Source organism: Schistocerca gregaria, chromosome 1 (genome assembly GCF_023897955.1).
Source record: "Schistocerca gregaria isolate iqSchGreg1 chromosome 1, iqSchGreg1.2, whole genome shotgun sequence".
NCBI lineage: Eukaryota > Metazoa > Arthropoda > Insecta > Orthoptera > Acrididae > Schistocerca > Schistocerca gregaria.
In genome coordinates, this window is record NC_064920.1 from 162,981,709 (window position 1) to 163,004,361 (window position 22,653).

At 45.7% G+C, this 22,653-nt stretch overlaps 1 protein-coding gene across 1 annotated transcript in view; it reads left to right on the plus strand.

The window, feature by feature from the left end:
* Window positions 1-22,653, plus strand: part of LOC126335542 (sodium/potassium-transporting ATPase subunit alpha-like) — a 154,299-nt gene that overhangs the window by 102,639 nt on the left and 29,007 nt on the right. The window contains exons 7-8 of the mRNA XM_049998975.1: window positions 10,485-10,639; window positions 21,085-21,357. Of these exons, the coding sequence (XP_049854932.1) occupies window positions 10,485-10,639; window positions 21,085-21,357 (428 nt within the window). The remainder of the gene's footprint in view (window positions 1-10,484; window positions 10,640-21,084; window positions 21,358-22,653) is intronic.

The window sequence follows — 22,653 nt, forward strand, 5'->3', positions numbered from 1 at the left end:
TCGCAGCAATGCAGGCGGCTGTTCTCCCATGGAGACGATCGTTGAGATGCTGGATGTAGTTCTGAGGAACGGCTTGCCATGCCATTTCCACCTGGCGCCTCAGTTGGACCAGCGTCCGTGCTGGACGTGCAGATCGCGTGAGACGACGCTTCATCCAGTCCCAAACATGCTCAATGGGGGACAGATCCAGAGATCTTGCTGGATAGGGTAGTTGACTTACACCTTCTAGAGCACGTTGGGTGGCACGGGATACATGCGGACGTGCATTGTCCTGTTGGAACAGCAAGTTCCCTTGCCGGTCTAGGAATGGTAGAACGATGGGTTCGATGACGGTTTGGATGTACCGTGCACTATTCAGTGTCCCCTCGACGATCACCAGAGGTGTACGGCCAGTGTAGGAGATCGCTCCCCACACCATGATGCCGGGTGTTGGCCCTGTGTGCCTCGGTCGTATGCAGTCCTGATTGTGGCGCTCACCTGCACGGCGCCAAACACGCATACGACCATCATTGGCACTAAGGCAGAAGCGACTCTCATCGCTGAAGACGACACATCTCCATTCGTCCCTCCATTCACGCCTGTCGCGACACCACTGGAGGCGGGATGCACGATGTTGGGGCGTGAGCGGAAGACGGCCTAACGGTGTGCGGGACCGTAGCCCAGCTTCATGGAGACGATTGCGAATGGTCCTCGCCGATACCCCAGGAGCAACAGTGTCCCTAATTTGCTGGGAAGTGGCGGTGCGGTCCACTACGGCACTGCGTAGGATCATACGGTCTTGGCGTGCATCCGTGGGTCGCTGCGGTCCGGTCCCAGGCCGACGGGCACGTGCACCTTCCGCCGACCACTGGCGACAACATCGATGTATTGTGGAGACCTCACGCCCCACGTGTTGAGCAATTCGGCGTTACGTCCACCCGGCCTCCCGCATGCCCACTATATGCCCTCGCTCAAAGTCCGTCAACTGCACATACGGTTCACGTCCACGCTGTAGCGGCATGCTACCAGTGTTAAAGACTGCGATGGAGCTCCGTATGCCACGGCAAACTGGCTGACACTGACGGCGGCGGTGCACAAATGCTGCGCAGCTAGCGCCATTCGACGGCCAACACCGCGGTTCCTGGTGTGTCCCCTGTGCCGTGCGTGTGATCATTGCTTATACAGCCCTCTCGCAGTGTCTGGAGCAAGTATGGTGGGTCTCACACACCGGTGTCAATGTGTTCTTTTTTCCATTTCCAGGAGTGTATTCCCCGTCCCTATCAAGACTATTCTCTGCTCCACCATCAGTACCTGATTCTCCTTCGTAAAATTCCTACGTAACTCCCCTACACTGTCAGTCATCTGAGCTAACTCTGCCAACCCTGCACTTCTTTACCACTATCTGTATACTCGTGTGTGTATATTGAAGGCGCTTGCTCACATCTTTCTATACATGCAGGCTGCGCTCAGCAAATGCTGTAGGGATTTTCATCCAATTTTGACTAACAGATGCACTGATTCACGAGGAAGGTTTTTGAATATAATTTATAAATATTTCGGAGATGTCGACTGATTTATGTTGAATTACATTTAAGTTATAAAAACGATGCCACTGCTACCCAGAAAACAGCCAGCATAACTCGAGGGAGCAGCAGTGTCTCGACAGTGCAGAAAACGAAATTTAATTTTCATGTTGTGTGGTGGTCTAGCGGCAGTCCAACCGTAGCAGCCGAGCAGAGCAGACATCCTGTTTGTTTTTGCCTGCATCGCCAGCACTCTCGCCTTCTTTACTTCCTCTGGCCGACACTAACATGACACCATACCTCAAGATGAAAGCGAATCAATACTGAAAATCAACACTGAAATTCGCTTTTAGACTTTGCTAGACCAAAAGCACTCAACATCGAGCATTTTTTTAAAGGATGAGACCAGTATCCCAGATGCCAATATCGTCGGAATCCATTTTTGATCGTAAACAACACGGCTTATGTGAAACTTATGAACAGTGTTGTTGCCAACCGGAGTGACCGAGCGGTTCTAGATGCTTCAGTCTGGAACCGCGCTACGGCTGCGGTCGCAGGTTCGAATCCTGCCACGGGCATGGATGTGTGCGATCTCCTTAGGTTAGTTAGGTTTAAGTAGTTCCTATGTTCTAGGGGACTGATGACCTCAGAAGTTAAGTCCCATAGTGCTCAGAGCCATTTGAACAGGGTTGTTCGAGAGATGAAGCACGGACTCTGCTTCTGCCACGCAGACGGAAATGTTGTCAATGTTGAGGCAACCGTACTGGAATGGGACTGTGGCCTACATGCGTATTTGAACTATCATCGGAACTCCTGGCGGCATACGTTGTGGCGATATTCTTCCCCTAAAATACAAGAACACATGGCAGAAAAATGGACCCAATTTAAGACGTATCCAGACCTCAACAAAGTATGCCAGCTGCCTATTGAACTTCAACATTAAGTACCATCACACCTCCAAATAAGAGTCTGCCAAATCATAATTTTTTATATATGTGTTGTTAGTTCTTTTGGACATGTCCAAAACAACAACACAATTTTGATCCTCCATTCACTCTGAATCAAGACACAAACGAATTTATGACATTAATTGACGAAGGGCATTTATTTATATCAATGGGGTAAGATGAAAATTTGTGCCAGAGCGGTACTTGTCCGACAGAACAGACACCACATATGAAATTGAGGTGATGACAGCCGGCCAAGTGGGTTAGCCAGGCGGTCTGAGGCGTCTTGTCACGGTGCACGCAACTTCTCCCGTCGGAGGTTCGAGTCCTCCCTCGGGCATGGGTGTGTGTGTTGTCCTTAGCGTACGTTAGTTTAACTTAGATTAAGTAGTGCGTAAGCCTAGGGATCGATAACCTCAGCAGCTTGGTCCCATAGTCCTTACCAAAAATTTCCAGTTTTGATGACAGCCAATGATCCCTTCAGAGCAGATGCACACCAAGCCCGAACACTTAACAAGAATCGGCGAAATGCCGCAAGTAATAAGGCTAGAGAGAAGGAGCGCAACATCAGGAGTGTGTGGTATCAGTTGAGAATTTGGGTCGTACAGGAGGCATGCTAGGGTAGTCCGTCCAATACCTGTGACCACAGTGTCCGGATGGCGTAGTGGTCAGCACGTCTGCCTAGTAAGTAGGAGACCTGGGATCGAATCCCAGTCCAACACTAATCTTCAGCTTGTGTAACACGGAAAATGCAGATGAAATACCTTCGGCAACATCCAAATTTTTTCGATGTATAATATTCGTTGATGTCTTGTACTGTACTTCTGATTATGAATAAGTAAGATTCATTGCAGCACTACACTACTGGCCATTAAAATTGTTACACCAAGAAGAAATGCAGATGATAAACGGGTATTCATTGCACAAATATATTATACTAGGACTGACATGTAATTACATTTGCCGGCCGGGATGGCCGAGCGGTTCTAAGCGCTACAGTCTGGAACCGAGCGACCGCTAGGGTCGCAGGTTCGAATCCTGCCTCGGGCATGGATGCGTGTGGTGTCCTTAGGTTAGGTAGGTTTAAGTAGTTCTAAGTTCTAGGGGACAGATGACCTCAGATGCTAAGTCCCATAGTACTCAGAGCCATTTGAACAATTTTTTGATTACATTTTCACGCAATTTGGGTGCATCGGTACCCAGAACAACCACCTCTGGCCGTAATAACGGCCTTGATACGCCTGGGCATTGAGTCGAACAGCGCTTGGATGACGTGTTCAGGTACACCTGCCCATGCACCTTTGAACCTGGATTCATCCGAAAAAATGACGTTTTGCCTTTCGTGTACCCAGGTTCGTCGTTGAGTACACCATCGCAGGCGCTCCTGTCTGTGATGCAGCATCAAGTGTAACCGCAGCCATGGTCACCGAGTTGATATTCCACGCTGCTGCAAACGTCGTCGAACTGTTCGTGCAGATGGTTGTTGTCTTGCAAACGTCCCCATCTGTTGACTCAGGAATCGAGACGTGGCTGCACGATCCGTTACAGCCATGCCGATAAGATGCCTGTTATCTCGACTGCTAGTGATACGAGGCCGTTGGGATCCATTACGGCGTTCCGTATTACCCTCCTGAACCCACCGATTCCATATTCTGCTAACAGTCATTGGATCTCGACTAACGCGAGCAGCAATGTCGCGATACGATAAACCGCAACCGCGGTAGGCTGCAATTCGACCTCTATCAAAGTCGGAAACGTGATGGTACGCATTTCTCCTCCTTACACGAGGCATCACAACAACTTTTCACCAGGCAACGCCAGTCAACTGCTGTTTGTGTACGAGAAATCGGTTGGAAACTTTCCTCATGTCAGTAAGTTGTAGGTGTGTCACCACCGGCGCCAACCGTGTGTGAATGCTCTTAAAAATCTAATCATTCGCATATCATAGCATCTTCTGCCTGTCGGTTAAAGCACGTCATCTTCGTGGCCTACCAATTTAATGGCCAGTAGTATATATTTAATCTGTAGTAGCGTATTTATTTCTGACTGTATATAATTGATTGTAATTATAATGTAAATATTCTAAGTTGCTAAGCTAAGGGAACTTTATTTTAATATATCGACAGCAACGACCAAATGGCAGTAGCAGTGCCGTTGTTTATCTCTGCGTATGGAGAGTCTCTGTAACGCTGCGAACAGAGAGGAAGCAGAGCAGCCCAATTGATGAAAGAGTGTGGAAGTGTTTGATGGCGCTCTTGCAGACGCGGTGTGCAGCTGTGATCGCGCCAGTGTATGCGCTCCTAATTCGATAACCCTTGAGAATTGACAGCACGATAGTAGTGGACAGGCGGAGGAAGCTGCAATTCTAACTACTGCCTGTCCCATAATTATCTGTCGCTCTGGAGGAGACTCGGGGTGTCAAGCAGCAGCAGCGGCAGATCAGCATTGCCGTCGGCTACATACTTCGTCGTCCGCTCAGCTACAACATCGTGAGACCTTTAAGTGAAAGAATATAACCCTGTAGAGGCATTACCCAAAGAGATTTCTTTCCCAAAATATGACCAACTTGAATAATAACCTGCTATCGTAAAAACTTGTAGGGTACTTCTGTTGTCAATGTCCTCACACATTATTACCAAACAGGGTCCCTTTCCTTTCCATACAGCCATCGACTGTCGTAAAAATTGATTAACTATTTACTGCCAGTTTTGTTTGTTTGGTAATGACCAGTTTCATTCTAAATTTTCTGCCTCAGTAACTGTTCATTCTTGTATTGCATAACAGAGGCTTAACTAATTTGCAATTTCGAGTATTAACTTCATTTACTTAAAGTAATGTAAAATTTCATCGGCAAAACTAATAACTAAAGATACAGCACGAAAATTGCGCAATTTCATTTACTCTATATTTAGCTTAGCGAGTGACTTCTGCTGCCTTGGTATGTATTTTATAGTTGTTATATCAAAAGTAAAATCAGGTGCTCCTTTTCTTAAAGTAAGTTCAGCCTTTTTCTAAATTTTGCATTACGTTACACTGACGCTACTGAAAGTCATTTTTCACATAACTTAGTTGTAGTTACCGGTTGTAATGTACTTAACCAGTAACTTCATTTAACTTTACTTTCAAAATTTAGTATTTCAGAGTAAGTAACTGAAAACTCAGTTCTTTCTTATTCATTTATTTCCTCGTGATCTGTTGTGTTGTGAGAAAGCATGAGAACCTTCCGTTTCCAGGCCAGTGACTATTTGCTTAAATTTCTTTACCATTACGTTTCTTAAGATTCTGGAGATTCATTTCCCTAGTGGGCTGGCGACCGTTTGATTATCCTCTTTTGAGCTAATCAGTATTTATTTGTATTATCAAATTTTTTGTTTTAAATATTACGTGGTAGCCTTTTCTGCTTCTATGGTTCGTGATCGATTGCACTATATTCCACCTACTTCAAAATTATCAGTATTTAGATTTGGTTTACAATAGATTCTTCCTTCAGAAGGGTGTGCTGTACAATTTGCTCTACTAACCGGTATTATTTTTCTTCTTTAACGGTCAATTATATCGGAGTCCAGTAGACCGATTAGGAAGGTGCGGCGGCTTGGTTCCTTACCGGGTTTAAACCAGCGTCTGCCTGTGAACTTGTCGCAGCAGATCGCCGGTAGGAAAGCCGAGCAGAAATCTACCGTACTGCAATTCGTACCAGGCTGCATACAACGTAACTATTCTAAAAACCGGGAAAAGGTCTTAATTTTGAATGAAAGGTGGAAATACTGGATAAACGTCGGTATATTCTGAAGTTTAGAATTACAATTTTACTGTCGAGCCTGTGCTAATGCTAACACAGTCATGGACAAACCCTCTCATTCACGTTAGAAAGTTTATGGTAACGTATTTCGCAAAATCTGAACAGCTACTAAACACGGATCGTTCTTAAATGAAAATGCTCGCCACACTATTACGTTTATCGGTGTCTAATGCACTCAAGTTTTTGGTCACCGATCTGCTCAATATGCCACGCGAAATTACTCTCTTTTCTCATACACAAAATTACTTCTAAAAAAACACCGGGGTACATGTGCCTTCACTTTAAAGCATTTTGGAGGCATGTAGCCTCCATTGTCAGATCACGTGACTTCCATCACAGGATGTGGTACCTCCACTGACGCCAATGGTCCTCCCAGTAACTTGTGCGGTGGCATTCACGATGTCACCGCCAGTCCAGACACAACAGACCGATGCTATAGCACCAGAACAACCCTCCATGGACCAACGCCTGTCCGATTAGTCAGCTTGGCCAGTGGCAGAACTCTGTCTGTTGGCACCCATACCACAGAACCTCTACAGGCACCGCTGACAGCAGGACTACAGTCGATTCAGTTATCATACTAACCGAAGCCTTTGTCCGGCTGAGTCATGAGTCAATTCCATCATCCGACACGGAAAGCAACAAACGAAAACGGTGTTCACTCAAATGCCAAAAGCAGAAATGCCAAAAGCAGCGCCGCAGGACCTTGTTGGCACATGGTAGCTTCCACTTGCGGGAGGAGGATGAACTGATCCCGCAAGATGCCAACCATGAGGCTAGCACCATTGATACCGACTCCAGCCCTCCAGAATGGATGGCAAGATGGAAGGCATCTATCAGCCAGTCCCCTATGGCAAGCTGTGATCTGCAGGAAGGTTCCAGTGCAGGCCACTCAGTCGCTTCCAAAAATCAACCACTACGACCTTTCGAACGTGAATAGACGACTTCTCTGGCCACGTTGTGGGCCGAGGCCGTTGAGACCGTGCAGGACCCCAATCTGGGGCATGGTGAGGTTTCAATAACAGCAGGAGGACTGCAGTAGGTTGGGTGTGACATCACTCATGATGTCTGCTTGTCTCCACCATCATCCTCACTAACCACCACGCCGCCAGGCTTACTTCTTGGCCACAGTGAATATCAACATGGTTAACTCCCCTCCCAAGATCGAAATTCTGAGAGGAACGGTACAAGCCACAGGAGTTGACTTCGGATTCCTGCAAGGAGGGCAACAAACGCACTCCAAGGCTTTTATGATTATGCAACCTTTGTGGTGCCTGGTGGTCCCACAGACACTGGTGAGGCGATTTTAGTGTGTAAAGGCAGTGAAGCCACTGACATCGTGTATCTTCTGTGTGCTCGATGGTTAACAGTCACTGCACTGGACAATCCATTTATGAATACTTACGCACTGTTGGGCACCACCAAACATTGTGACTGGGCCAGATTCTACTCCTCTGACATTGCTCCCTTTGTCCTAGGACGGTAAGAACCTCCAGGACCTGGACTGCCGTCAGCAAGTCGCCACTTTGTGGACCAACAATGAACGACGTCAATCCCGATGTCCCTCGAGTTTGGCGTGGTTGCTCCTCTGCACCGAACTAGCAATCTGCAAGACACTTATGCCATTTGCGAAGCTCCGACACGGCTGCGTGTCACTGACAGATCCTGGATTTTTTCTGTGCAGTGCTCAGGAACATCAACAATCTACTCCCTTCACCGGACAGACAACGAAAACGACACTGCATCGAGACTCACGTACTATCATTGACAAAATACCATTTATAAGGCGCCAAATTTCGCTCGTGACGACACAACCGAACGGTCACAGAGGTACCCACTTATGCTCCACATCGTGGTGGACATGAGCTAACATCGCTGCTGGTTAATCACATGCCTTACAGCACGAGATGGTCGCTTCTATACAACACAAGCAACCATAACGACAGGCATACAGGATCATTTTCGTCATCTGTATGGGGAAAGAACCATAGAGGATGAAGCCACTGTCGAAGTATTACAGTAAGTGACACACACTATTGACAAGCCAACAGTAACTTCATTAACGAAGGAAGTCTCACTTGAAGAGGTGGGGGACGCTTTGGACCAGGGTACAAAAATGGTTAAAATGGCTCCGAGCACTATGGGACTTAACATCTGAGGTCATCAGTCGCCTAGAACTTAGCACTACTTATACCTAACTAACCTAAGGACATCACACACATCCATGCCCGAGGCAGGATTCGAACCTGCGACCGTAGCGGTCGCTCGGTTCCAGACTGTAGCGCCTAGAATCGCATGACCATCCGGCCGGCGGACCAGGGTACAGTTAATAAATCTGGTGGGCCTGATGGATTATCAATCGAGTTTTACCAGACCTTTCATTGCTTCATGACGCCCCACTGAAGTACAATGTTTGGCAAACTCATGTCCCTGGACTGCAGTGTACCATCCACTTTTGTTCATATAGTTCAGATACTGGTTCAGAAGCCTACAGGAGGGCAATCAGACAATGACTATTGTTCACTTAAAGTGTTGAACTCGCGGCCCTCCACGAGTACTTTCGCGGTCCAGTCATGCGATCTGTAAACTATGTGTCTTTCTGTATGAGTACTGATCTTCTGGTATGTTGTAGAAATGGCCCTTCAGTTCTAAATGAATGAGTGATTGCTTCCCACACTTTTTTCATCGTTGCTTCCTATACATAACAGAAGAAGATATTTTGCGATTCTCTCTTTGGAGCTTATTTTTCAGTGTCGACAACAATTCAGCAAGCAGTTGCCAAAAGAAAAAAATCCTTAATGTGAGTTGACAGAAAACGCTTCGATTTCGTTGAAGAACAAAAATAAATTAACGTTAAAGAGAAAAAAAAACGGTTCTAATGGCTCTGAGCACTATGCGACTTAACTTCTGAGATCATCAGTCGCCTAGAACTTACAACCAATTAAACCTAATTAACCTAAGGACAACACACACATCCATGCCCGAGGCAGGATTCGAACCTGCGACCGTAGCGGTCGCTCGGCTCCAGACTATAGCGCCTAGAACCGCACGGCCACTCCGCCCGGCGTTAAAGAGAAAAGATAATTCTATTATTTTAGGTTACATAATGATTATTAATTCATGTGAGGCATTCGCATTGAGCATGTCTGTCGAACCGACGTCGTAGTAGTAGTGAACAAAAAATTGCTTGTGAACATCGAAATTTCTACGAAAAGTATGAATCGAAGTACTTTTACTGTGAACCACGAAATACAGTAATCTGCTTAAAATATAATAATGTTAATGGTCTACCGGTTTTATACAACATTAACCAAATTACTCACTATATGATAATTAAGAGTGGTTAATTGTAATTAATAATCTTAATTACGTTTTTTGTGTATAAAAATGTACACCAGTACCATTACTACATTTTAAACAGATAATTAAATTCAAAACAAAAATACTTAAATTCCCTCTTATTCTGAAAATTTCGTCGTTGATGAGAATTTTTCAGTTTACTACATTAAAATGGTCGCAAGGTTCCAGATTGAAGCGCCTAGAACCTCTCGGTCACCGCGCCCGACTTTCTACACTACTGAAATGAATTAGTATTCGTTGCATAACATAAATGAAAACTGATATACCACAGATGTGTAGTCAGGGATCCAAATGCTACGGTTCATCTTTACGAAAATATAAAAACAAAGTGAAGCAGCTAACATGTCTTTTCAGAATGATATAAAAACGTTTGTTGATGGTAATTCATGTTAATAAAAATTGAAGAAATTACTTTCCCGCAAAATGTGAAAGTTCTTAAAAACTATTCTCATATGAAATCAATTCCGTCTTCGGAAGCAATTATTAGTGCGAAAACTATTCTCATATGAAATTAATTCCGTCTTCGGAAGCAATTATTAGTGCGAAAAGATATTTACGTTCATGAAGTCAGATAATTCTCCTGTCTGATGCAGAATTACTGATATCAGTCTTGGGATAATATTTCAAGTAATTATTAAAAACAAAATTACCCCCAAAATAAAAAAGATAGTAAAGCAACATATGGTAAGTATGAGGAAGAAAACGTCAATTTTATCATTGTTCTCAAGATAAACTTTTTTGCTGCTGTCCGAAACTTATTCCTTGCTCGAGTTCGTCTACTTACTGTATTAGGAGAGAGTTTACTTTAGACTTAGATATTAATATGTGCAGGAATAAGCTTGTAAAAAGAAAATTATTTTCTGTCTCACCAGGCAGCGGACATGATTTTGCTTGATGACAACTTCGCTACCATCGTCACAGGCGTGGAGGAGGGTCGCGTGATTTTTGACAACCTCAAGAAATCCATAGCGTACACATTGACGTCCAACACGCCAGAGATGCTTCCTTTCGCCGTAAGCGTCCTCGCAAAGGTAATACTTTTTTTCTGTCCAGCTCACTTCTTAAACTTCTATGTGTTTCTTGCTACTGTTCTCAGATGTATAGTCAATCGGAACCTAGCATGCACTTGACTCCTGCCGGCCGCGGTGGTCTCGCGGTTCTAGGCGCGCAGTCCGGAACCGTGAGACTGCTACGGTGGCAGGTTCCAATCCTGCCTCGGGCATGGATGTGTGTGATGTCCTTAAGTTAGTTAGGTTTAAGTAGTTCTAAGTTCTAGGGGACCGATGATCACAGCAGTTGAGTCCCATAGTGCTCAGAACCGTTTAAACCATTTGTTTTGCACTTGACTCCCTTTTGGGAGGAGTAACTTAAAATTCTCATTGTGTCATCCAGAATTAGATTTTCTGTGGTGCCTCTGAAACGTTCAGAGAAAATGTCGGGATGGTTCCCTTAATAGAACACCACCGATTTCATTTCCAGTCTGAGGGTGGATTCAGTCCTTGATGGCTCTCATTGTTCGCTAATGTTAAATTCTAATCTTCTTTACCTACTTCAACAGCTCTCAATTATTTAGTAGTACCTTCTAGTCAGAGTGAAACTCTTTGCGACAGCAGCAGTCAGACTCGCACACTTGTCTTTGGTCACCTGCGCTCTTATCTGATTGAGCTACCCAGGAAGAACACTTAACTCCTATTTATGACTTTCGTTCTGTCTGTATCACTCTGCTACTTTCTAGACGCCGGAGGCGCTCTGCTACGTACCTTGTTCACCTCGCGTTCCTGAAACACAGAATACTACAAAGAAATGTCTTCGACACAGCCGGAGTGTGTACTTTTTTGGAACTTCCCACTCCACTGTAGAGTGAAAGACTGTTTGTAAAGATAGATTGCCAGTTACATCACTAATAAAGATATACAGAGTGTAACATAATTAATACGGGAAACTGACAAGGCTGAAAGTAAAAAGATATGCAGGCCGTGTACTAGATGGCTCTGATCTTGAGTATCTGGTTATTCAACTGGTGTCAAGCTAGTCATCTGGTGTCATGTTACACTCTGAGGTTAGTTAAATTCAAAGGTCCCGAGTTCGAGTCTCGGTCCGGCACAAAGTTTTAATCTGCCAGTAAGTTTCACATCAGCGCACACTCCGCTGCAGAGTGAAAATCTTATTCTGGAAACATCCCCTAGGCTGTGGCTAAGCCATGTCTCCGCAATATCCTTTCTTTCAGGAGTGCTAGTCCTGCATGGTTCGCAGGAGAGCGTCTGTAGAACTTGGAAGGTAGGAGACGGATACTGGCAGAAGTAAAGCTGTGAGGACGGGGCGTGAGTCGTGCTTCGATAGCTCAGTTGGTGGAGCACTTGCCCGCGAAAGGCAAAGGTCCCGAGTTCGAGTCTCGGTCCGGCACACAGTTTTAATCTGCCAGAAAGTTTCAGCAGAAACATTATCGAACCGGTAAGTAGTAAACGTTACGCAGAAGTTTTGGAACAACGTCTCGCCACACAGCAACCATTGAAGGATCGACGAGGTACTGAATGCTCTTAATACAAGGTGGGGACCGACCACATCGCATCGAACGCGTGTATACTTCGGGAATAGAGTCCTTGCGTAGGATTATCGCAATTTTACTGATGCAGGCTTGGATTGGTCTCCATCCTACCATGCCTGACGCTTTGACATTACGTTTTGTGAGATACATCGAAAGATGTTGTCTACCGGAACTACTCCACCACGCTGAGCGGACTTCAGTCGTTGATGTGTGTGGCAACTTAATCCATTTCGGTCCAGATACTATAAGATGTGATGCCAAATTCTACTGTTCGTTTGCGCCACGTCTCTGTTGAGAGCGGTGCACAATTTGAAAAGGTTGTGATGTGACTGCACAAAACTGCTTGTAGAGGACGAGCTTATTTTTACATACTGTTACTACACGAGCTGTACAGCGTATAGTTCTATCTGATAGCAGATATCGTAGTGACTACAGTAGAGCCGGGATTATCAGACCTAAACCGGCCGCGGCAAGGCCAAATAAGCGGGAAGGTCGGATAACACGGGAAACAACACCCAAAATAATACAAAAAAACACAGAAATTAAACTAAAGTAGGCCAAATGAGTTAAACATTTAATACAATTACAAATAAAATTGGGCTGAATAGATATTTACTGTGTGAATATGTTAGCAATTGTCTTTTGTTTGCCTGCTATTTGCCGTTTTTTTGCCGCTAAATCATGTAGCGTCTTAAGAAGTAAAACCTCTGTAGACGATGTTTCGTCCAGTTGCTCCACATATTTTATAGGCCTTACGTCCTTCGTTGTGAGAAATCTTTCCTCCACTACATCCGCTTCTTCGTCTTCTTCTTTTTCCTTCACTATGTTGACTATTTCTTCATCTGTCACTTCAAATTCTTCATCTTGGACAATCCATTCATTTATGTCACCTTCTGTGGCGTCAGCACATTCCAGAACTTTTCGTAACAATGAAAGCAGGGTGTATTTTCTGGTTCGATCTGCTGCTGCAAATTTTCATCATCTGGAGAATTTTCTTGATTTCCCTGTAGCAAAATTTACCAGGATTTTGCAATTGTATTTGCTCCAACACTCTCCCAAGATTGGGCCAAGTCATAAGCTACGTCTTTCAAATTAATACAGCGCAACTGGAAGTTTCTGCGGTAGTTTCCCATCAGTGTCTCTAAGGACCCTTGGTACATAGGCTGACATAACGATGTGACATTTGGATGCAAAAACATGGCCTTTATGACTCTATCTTCATTAGGATGACAAGTTGCATTGTCTGAAAGCAACAGTGCTTTGCGGGGCAAGTTGCCGGCTTTCAAAAACTTTCCAGTTTGTGGCACGAACTTTTTAAAAAACCATCTTTAAAAATGTCTGAGCTCATCCAAGCACTTTTTTGATTGTAATATTTCACCGGTAAAGCATTCCTACATACATTTTTAAATGCTCTCGGTTTTTTTGGCTTACCTATCATAGACATTTTCATTTTCAAATTTGCTGTGACGTTACTGCATGCAAGAATTGCCACTCTTTCTTTGCTACGTTTGTAGCCTGGCGCTGCCTTTTCGGCCTTTGACGCTAATATTTTTTCTGGTAACATTTTGTAATTGAGACCAGTCTCGTCGTAGTTAAAAATTTGATCGCCTGTTAAGTTATCCTTGTCCAATACCTTGTGAAGTTTATTCCTAAACAATTGAGCAGCTTCAAAATTTGCTGAAAGCTTTTCACCACCGACATTAAGTTGCCGAATGCCGTATCTTTTCTTCTATCTATCGAGCCAACCTACACTAGCTGTGAAATCAGATTCACCTGCGTTTAGTTCGTTACGAAACTTTAAAGCTTTTTCCTGCAAAATAGATCCCTACATGGGCACACCTTTATCTCTATGTTGGGTAAACCATAGGAACAAAGCTTCACTTACTTTTTCATAATCACATTTTTTCATGGTTTTCCTATCTTCCAAAACACCGGTGGTTGCTCGCTGAGAACACCACTTCTCAATTTCATTGCGGTTCCCTTTCCAGTCTCCAACTGTTGTTATCCCAACGTTATAATCTTACGCCACTTTTAAAAAAGTTTCACCATTGTCTATTCTTTTTAAAGCTTTAAGTTTTTCTTCCATTGAAACGACCACCTTTTTCTGTTTTGAAGCCATCACCACAAATTTTTACAATAAACGAAGTGCAACACGTCCACTCCACTACAGATTTAAGTTAGCACCGAGGAGTGAGGAGCAGCAGACGGCGACAATGAACTGAGTATCAACAAACAACACGTTAGTCACTGACCTGTCGTCGGCTGGCGCAGAGCAGGCGCGGTGAAAGGGTCGGATAACACAGAAGGTCGGATAACCGAACACCGGATATTCGAGACTCTACTGTATTTCGAAATGTCTGTATAACATTGTTACAACCTTCCCACAGTAAACATACCATTTGTTGCATTTTAATATAGCCTGTTGTTACCTGAATAAGTTGTTTCCACCATTCCTTAATCAAAATTTACGATATAAAGTTTAGGCTATATCAAGAAATGAAAAACTGATTCTTGTCTTCATTGCGGTGCAGTGGCTGCAGTGGATATTACTTCTTCAAAATGGCAGTGTGGTTTCAATGAGTTTTATTGATATTATGAAATATCACGTAGGCTCACAATCATTATGCTATCGATCCATTTAATAACTGCGTGACCGTGTGATTATTAAAGGGTATTCCTTACATGAAAATCTCATTTAATGCTATATTCAGACTTCGTCTCTTAATTTGCAGGTTCAGTTTTAAAAATGGTAGTGAATTAACTAGAGCTAAATGCTGATCTAAATTTCTACACGAAACGAATCGGTTCCCTTTTAAAGATGGCCACATTTAACGTTACTCAATCAATTTTCTCGCTCATATTTCTGAAATGTACTTTTCGAATAAATATCACGACATGATCAATGCTGAGATGCATTATTATTTTTAAGAACGTTGTATATAACTGACGTATAAGTTGGGCGACATTCAGCAGAATAATAAAATAAGATCAAATAGACATGATTCTTTTTATCTGCTCAAGAAGACAAACATATTCTTCTTTGTTAGTATTATAAAATGATTGTTCAAAGATGTCTCTGGGTCTTTTATTGTCTCAGCCTAATTTTCCGTCGTAGCACGGCGACGAAATGAAACTATCTCGTGTTATTGAATTCGGAGTTTCACTTAAAAAATTAAAAAGTGACGTTACAGAATTATTCTGTCGACCTTTCTTTTCATGTTGCTCAATTTTAAAACTAGGGCACCTTTGTTAAGGACCAACCTTCGGGAATGAAATGTTGCTGTTCACCACGTTAAGTGTATGTTATCATCTTTTTGCGAACACTGTGGAGCAGACGCCATTTTGATCCATGCAGACACTATGAATCAGGACACAGAGAAATTAATAACATTAACTGCAAGTGGTAATTGATTTATATATCAATGACGCAAGTTGAAAACTTGATCTGGACCAGGATTGGAAGCCGAGTCTCTTGTTTACTAGCCACACGCGCTGACTACTACGTCATACAGACACAGCGGTCATCGTCTAAGATGGCTATAATTTCGCACCTTACAAGAACTTGTCCATGAACTACAACCACAATTATACATCATTTGATAGGTTGTACATCGTATATATGAATATATAACGGATACTGGCATTGTCACGTACGCCTTGTAAATAATTGTTAACGCTTATTTCATGAAAGGTGGAGGAGTGTCTACACTCCTGGAAATTGAAATAAGAACACCGTGAATTCATTGTCCCAGGAAGGGGAAACTTTATTGACACATTCCTGGGGTCAGATATATCACATGTTCACACTGACAGAACTACAGGCACATAGACACAGGCAACAGAGCATGCACAATGTCGGCACTAGTACAGTGTATATCCACCTTTCGCAGCAATGCAGGCTGCTATTCTCCCATGGAGACGATCGTAGAGATGCTGGATGTAGTCCTGTGGAACGGCTTGCCATGCCATTTCCACCTGGCGCCTCAGTTGGACCAGCGTTCGTGCTGGACGTGCACACCGCGTGAGACGACGCTTCATCCAGTCCCAAACATGCTCAATGGGGGACAGATCCGGAGATCTTGCTGGCCAGGGTAGTTGACTTACACCTTCTAGAGCACGTTGGGTGGCACGGGATACATGCGGACGTGCATTGTCCTGTTGGAACAGCAAGTTCCCTTGCCGGTCTAGGAATGGTAGAACTGTGGGTTCGATGACGGTTTCGATGCACTGTGCACTATTCAGTGTCCCCTCGACGATCACCAGAGGTGTACGGCCAGTGCAGGAGATCGCTCCCCACACCATGATGCCGGGTGTTGGCCCTGTGTGCCTCGGTCGTATGCAGTCCTGATTGTGGCGCTCACCTGCACGGCGCCAAACACGCATACGACCATCATTGGCACCAAGGCAGAAGCGACTCTCATCGCTGAAGACGACACGTCTCCATTCGTCCCTCCATTCACGCCTGTCGCGACACCACTGGAGGCGGGCTGCACGATGTTGGGGCGTGAGCGGAAGACGGCCTAACGGTGTGCGGGAGCGTAGCCCAGCTTCATGGAGACGGTTGCGAATGGTCCTCGCCGATACCCCAGGAGCAACAGTGTCCCTAATTTGCTGGGAAGTGGCGGTGCGGTCCCCTACGGCACTGCGTAGGATCCTACGGTCTTGGCGTGCATCCGTGCGTCGCTGCGGTCCGGTCCCAGGTCGACGGGCACGTGCACCTTCCGCCGACCACTGGCGACAACATCGATGTACTGTGGAGACCTCACGCCCCACGTGTTGAGCAATTCGGCGGTACGTCCACCCGGTCTCCCGCATGCCCACTATACGCCCTCGCTCAAAGTCCGTCAACTGCACATACGGTTCACGTCCACGCTGTCGCGGCATGCTACCAGTGTTAAAGACTGCGATGGAGCTCCGTATGTCACGGCAAACTGGCTGACACTGACGGCGGCGGTGCACAAATGCTGCGCAGCTAGCGCCATTCGACGGCCAACACCGCGGTTCCTGGTGTGTCCGCTGTGCCGTGCGTGTGATCATTGCTTGTACAGCCCTCTCGCAGTGTCCGGAGCAAGTATGGTGGGTCTGACACACCGGTGTCAATGTGTTCTTTTTTCCATTTCCAGGAGTGTATATTATCAGAATGGCGAAATGAACGTTTGCCTGTACTAGTGGAGGTTGGAACGACAGTGGAAATGAAACGGCAGGCGGAACTCAAGCCCTAGGCGGAAGGCCCACACAGGAAGTGCCGAGAGGGACAGTGGATATCCGAGCGCGAGGACACAATACTGTGGCGACTGGCCGCTATCGGCTGCTATTGTAGTAGGGCCGGAAGGATAACACGATAATACTTCGGAAACGCTGAAAATCTTGGACGCAGGTGAGAGGAACGAAGAAGCGGCACCTCGGAAACCATGCAGGCTGGGTTATTTCCAAGGAGTTTTACTCAGAAGCGTACCATTGTACGAGTATAGGTATTTCCTCGCAAACTTTCTGTGAAGGACGATAAAATATGGTTCGTCGGCGTCCGGAAGAATCTGTAGAGAGGGAGAATATTCCGTGGTTTCGGTAATATGATTCTTTTTCGGAATTACGAGGGTAGGGAGCCGAGCCTTGCTGGGAGGCCAGCGTTGGAGAGACGAGGTCTTCCCTGGTGAGCGCCCTTATGTGACGGTCGCTCGATATCAGCTTTTGTTGGTACAGACGGACTTGCTGTCTTCGCTCTCAGGAGAGTTTATACTTAGTACAGTTAGGCACTGTACCGTTGCGGACCTATACAGTTCTGGACTTCACCTCCGGGTTGGAAGTCGTCGTTGAGTACACAGCGTTCACTAATTGAGGGAACGTTGACATTTTATCTGAATTCTGTCCTTGTGGTTGAGAGTTCGCGTTTCTCGTCTGTATAACACAGAGAGGAGAAAGAGTATATTATTTAGAGTACCGCCTTTTGCTGTCCTAGTGTTTAAAAGAGTTTATTTGTGGCTGGAGTTCTTCCATCGTTGCAGACGAGTACGAGAACCATCACTTCGAAACAGCGGACGCAGTACATACGGTGATATCGCAAATTACTTCGGCTTATTATGGCTATAAAAGCTAAGCAGCTGTGATGACGTTAGTTTATTTCCTCTGAGGTTCCACACCACAGCAGATAATCTTTGAAAGTAGTGTCTTCTAGTGTTTGGTACGTAGATGACGTCAGTCATTTCGCGTTACTGATATTAGACCGCGGAGTCGTAATAAGGGGCAGAGTTGATCAGTAATTATACTCCGGCAGGAGCGTCAAAGCGGTTCTAGGCGCTGCAGTCAGGAACCGCGCGACCGCTACGGTCGCAGGTTCGAAACCTGCCTCGGGCATGGATGTGTGTGATGTCGTCAGGCTAATTAGGTTTAACTAGTTCTAAGTTCTAGGGGACTGGTGACCTCATAAGTTAAGTCCCATAGTGCTCAAAGCCATTTGAACAATTTTGAAGTAATTTTACTTAGGAAATGTTAACTTTGTAATATAAAGGTTTTTTTTAATCTACAATAAATATATAAGCAGGATCAACGTTCATTTAGTAGGATTAGTCGCCTTAACCATTCATTTATGTTTATATTGCAATTTATAGAATTAAGAGATCCTAAGATCTGCTTCAGGGGGTAGTCAGACAGGACCAAATCATCATTTTGACGTTTATTATTTTCTGTTTCGCACATTCATTTTACCCCATTCTGGAGTAGCTTCTTGAAATCGTAAATTCATGGACTACCCTACGACGCCTCCCCTCAGTGCCAAATTCTCAACTTATACCACACGCTCCTGATGCAGAATCCCTTTGCCATTATTCTCATTACCCGCGGCATTTCCGCCGATTCAATGGTTCAAATGGCTCCGAGCACTATGGGACTTAACATCTGAGCTCATCAGCCCCCTAGAACTAAATAAACCTAACTAACCTAAGGACATCACGCACATCCGTGCCCGAGGCAGGATTCGAACCTGCGACCGTAGCGATCGCCTAGAACTGCACGGCCACAACGGCCGGCTCCGCCGATTACCGTAAGAGTTCGAGCCTGGTGCGCATCGGCACTGAGGAGATCACTGGCCATCATCGCCTTAATTACATATGTGGTGTCTGTTCTTTCGGCTAAAGAGCAGGGGCACTATGTGAATATTGTGTTGCCTAAGTTGAGAATTTGGGTCTGACGGGAGGGTGCTAGGGCAGTCTTTGTGGTTTTGGTGACCACTTTGTCCGGATGGCGTAGCGGTCAGCGCATCTGCCTGTTAAGCAGGAAATCCTGCATTTACGGCTGCCCGGGCGCGGCAACCATAATTTGAATATGGAGTAGGACGTGACCAGGTTGTGACTAAAATCTGGTGGCAGGAAAACGATTAGTGACAAATAAGCGCCAGATAGTATAAAACAGTTACTTAGCTTTATTGACAGCGAAGAGGGTACCGTAGATACAGTTCGAATTAGTCTCCAAAGAATATTCCCGATTCGTGGCCTAAGTCATTATACAATTCTGAATGACACAGCGAGCTAGAGAACCAGACAACGAACGACGTCACTGACGACTGCAACGAGTTGTCTGCAAGACTCCCTGATTCGGGTTCTTTTTTCCTTTATTGAGTTTCGATTCCCCCTGAAGGGGAGCGGGCTGGCAACAGCTTATTACGCCGCTCTTCAGCCTACAGAATTTGTTTTAAAAAGATGAAGATAATAAAAAATAACAGTTGGCGATAAAATCGGTGACTTAAAGGTAAAACGGCAGAAAATTCTGGAACTTAAAATATAAAACACAGGGTTGATAATGCTAATGAAATAGACAGGAAGCAGAAAAATAATAGACAGACAATTAAAAAAACACGGGAACAGTCTGATTTCTGTTCGCAAGAGATATAAAATGCACACCCAGCGACAGCAAGATTTCTGTTCACAACACTGTGGAAAGACGCACAACACTGAACACTCACTTAAACACTGCACTAAAAAGTTGGCACAAATATGACATACCACAGCCGAGAGCAGGTGGGGGCAAACTGGACAGATGACAGGAGAAAATGGAGGGGTGGGGAGGAGAGGAAGAGCGAAGGGGGGAGGGGGGAAAGAGAGCCAATGGAAGATGAGGATCCATAAGAGGGGTGGGGGGTGCTAAGCAGACGTGCCCAGGGAGTGGTGAAGGCAGAGGAGGGGAATACAAAAGAACTCGACGGGGGGGGGGGGGTTGGGGAGAAAGGAGACAGGGAGAGTAGGGAGAGGTTAGGCAGGGAGAAAACACAGGATGGAAGGGGGGAGGAAGAGGGAGCCCAGGGAAAGGACGGAGGAAAGGAGGGGGGTGAGGATCAGAGTTGATAGGAGGGATAAATGGAGGGAGAGAGGGCATCATCCGGGAGGGGAAGTTGATGGAAGCCACCTTGGCAAAGAAGATGGAGGATGTAGAGATGGAGGGTAGGGGGGATACAACAGTGAAGACGTGGCAGTAGGCGGGGATGGGAGAGGAGAGGAGCACCCAGGGGGTGAGGGGGTTCAAGGCGGAGGGAGGTGTATAAGATGCGGATATGTTCGAGGAATAGGAGCAGATGGGGGAAAGGAATGAGGTCATAGGGGATCTGCGTGGGGGACGGGAGGCGTGTATGGAAGGCGAGGCGGAGTGCATGACGCTCACGGATCTGCAGGGACATAGAATTTGGGGGGACCTGATTCGGGGCCAGCGCTCCTGTTATATCGTGTAGCCAGAGGGCGCTGTAGGCTCCAGCTCAGCAAAGGCCCAGCGGTCGCGACTGGAAACTATGACAAGCGATGCGCAGATAAAACACCTGATTCGAAACCATGTGGCACAAAATGTCAACGTGCCACATTGACACAAATCAGTGCCCACTGCCAGCTAATGTTACTAATTCCTCTGTGTCTCGATTCGTACAGATGTGTCGGCAGTGGCGCTCGGTTGCAGGTGCCGCTGCCTCTGGGCATAATGGCGATCCTGTGCATCAACATCGGCACCGACCTGTGGCCGGCCATCTCGCTGGCGTACGAGCAGGCGGAGCAGGACATAATGACGCGGCGGCCGCGGGACCCGGTGCACGACAAGCTGGTGAACTCGCGCCTCATCTGCATCGCCTACCTCCACATCGGGCAGCTGCAGGCTGCCGCCGGCTTCTTCGCCTACTTCACAGTCATGGCACTCAACGGCTTCATGCCCTGCCGCCTCTTCGGCCTCCTCGAGGTAACACCGCTCTCCGCTACTCGGAATAGACCTGTTCAAAATGGCTCTGCCCTCTATGGGACTTAACATCTGAGTTTCTTAGAAGTAGATACCTTAGGGGTTGCAAAGCAACTCAAATCACTTGATACGGGCAAGTCTTCAGGTCCAGATTGTATACCGATTAGGTTCCTTTCAGATTACGCTGATAGAATAGCTCCCTACTTAGCAATCATATACAACCGCTCGCTCACTGATAGATCTGTACCTACAGATTGGAAAATTGCGCAGGTCGCACCAGTGTTTAAGAAGGGTAGTAGGAGTAATCCAGCGAGCTACAGACCTATATCATTGACGTCGGTTTGCAGTAGGGTTTTGGAGCATATACTGTATTCAAACATTATGAATTACCTCTAAGGGAACGATGTATTGATACGTAATCAGCATGGTTTCAGAAAACATCGTTCTTGTGCAACGCAGCTAGCTCTTTATTCGCACCAAGTAATGGCCGTTATCGACAGGGGATCTCAAGTTGATTCCGTATTTCTAGATTTCCGGAAAGCTTTTGACACGGTTCCTCACAAGCGACTTCTAATCAAGCTGCGGGCCTACGGGGTATCGTCTCACTTGTGCGACTGGATTCGTGACTTCCTGTCAGACGGCAAGTCATCGAGTAAAACTGGTGATTTCGGGTGTTCCCCAGGGAAGCGTCCTGGGACCTCTGCTATTCCTGATCTATATAAATGACCTGGGTGACAATCTCAGCAGTTCTCTTAGGTTGTTCGCAGATGATGCTGTAATTTACCGTCTAGTAAGGTAATCCGAAGACCAGTATCAGTTGAAAAGCGATTTAGGAAAGATTGCTGTATGGTGTGGCAGGTGGCAGTTGGCGGTAAATAACGAAAAGTGTGAGGTGATCTACATGAGTTCCAAAAGAAATCCGTTGGAATTCGATTACTCGATAAATAGTACAATTCTCAAGGCTGTCAATTCAACTAAGTACCTGGGTGTAAAAATTACGAACGACTTCAGTTGGAAAGACCACATTGATAATATTGTGGGGAAGGCGAGCCAAAGGCTGCGTATCATTGGCAGGACACTTAGGAGATGCAAAAAAGTCCACTAAAGAGACAGCTTACACTACACTCGTTAGTCCTTTGTTAGAATTTTGCTGCGCTGTATGGGATCCTTACCAGGTGGGACTGACGGAGCACATTGAAAGGGTCCAAAAAGGTCAGCTCGATTTGTATTATCACGTAGTAGGGGAGAGAGTGTGGCAGATATGATACGCGTATTGGGATGGAAGTCATTTAAGCAAAG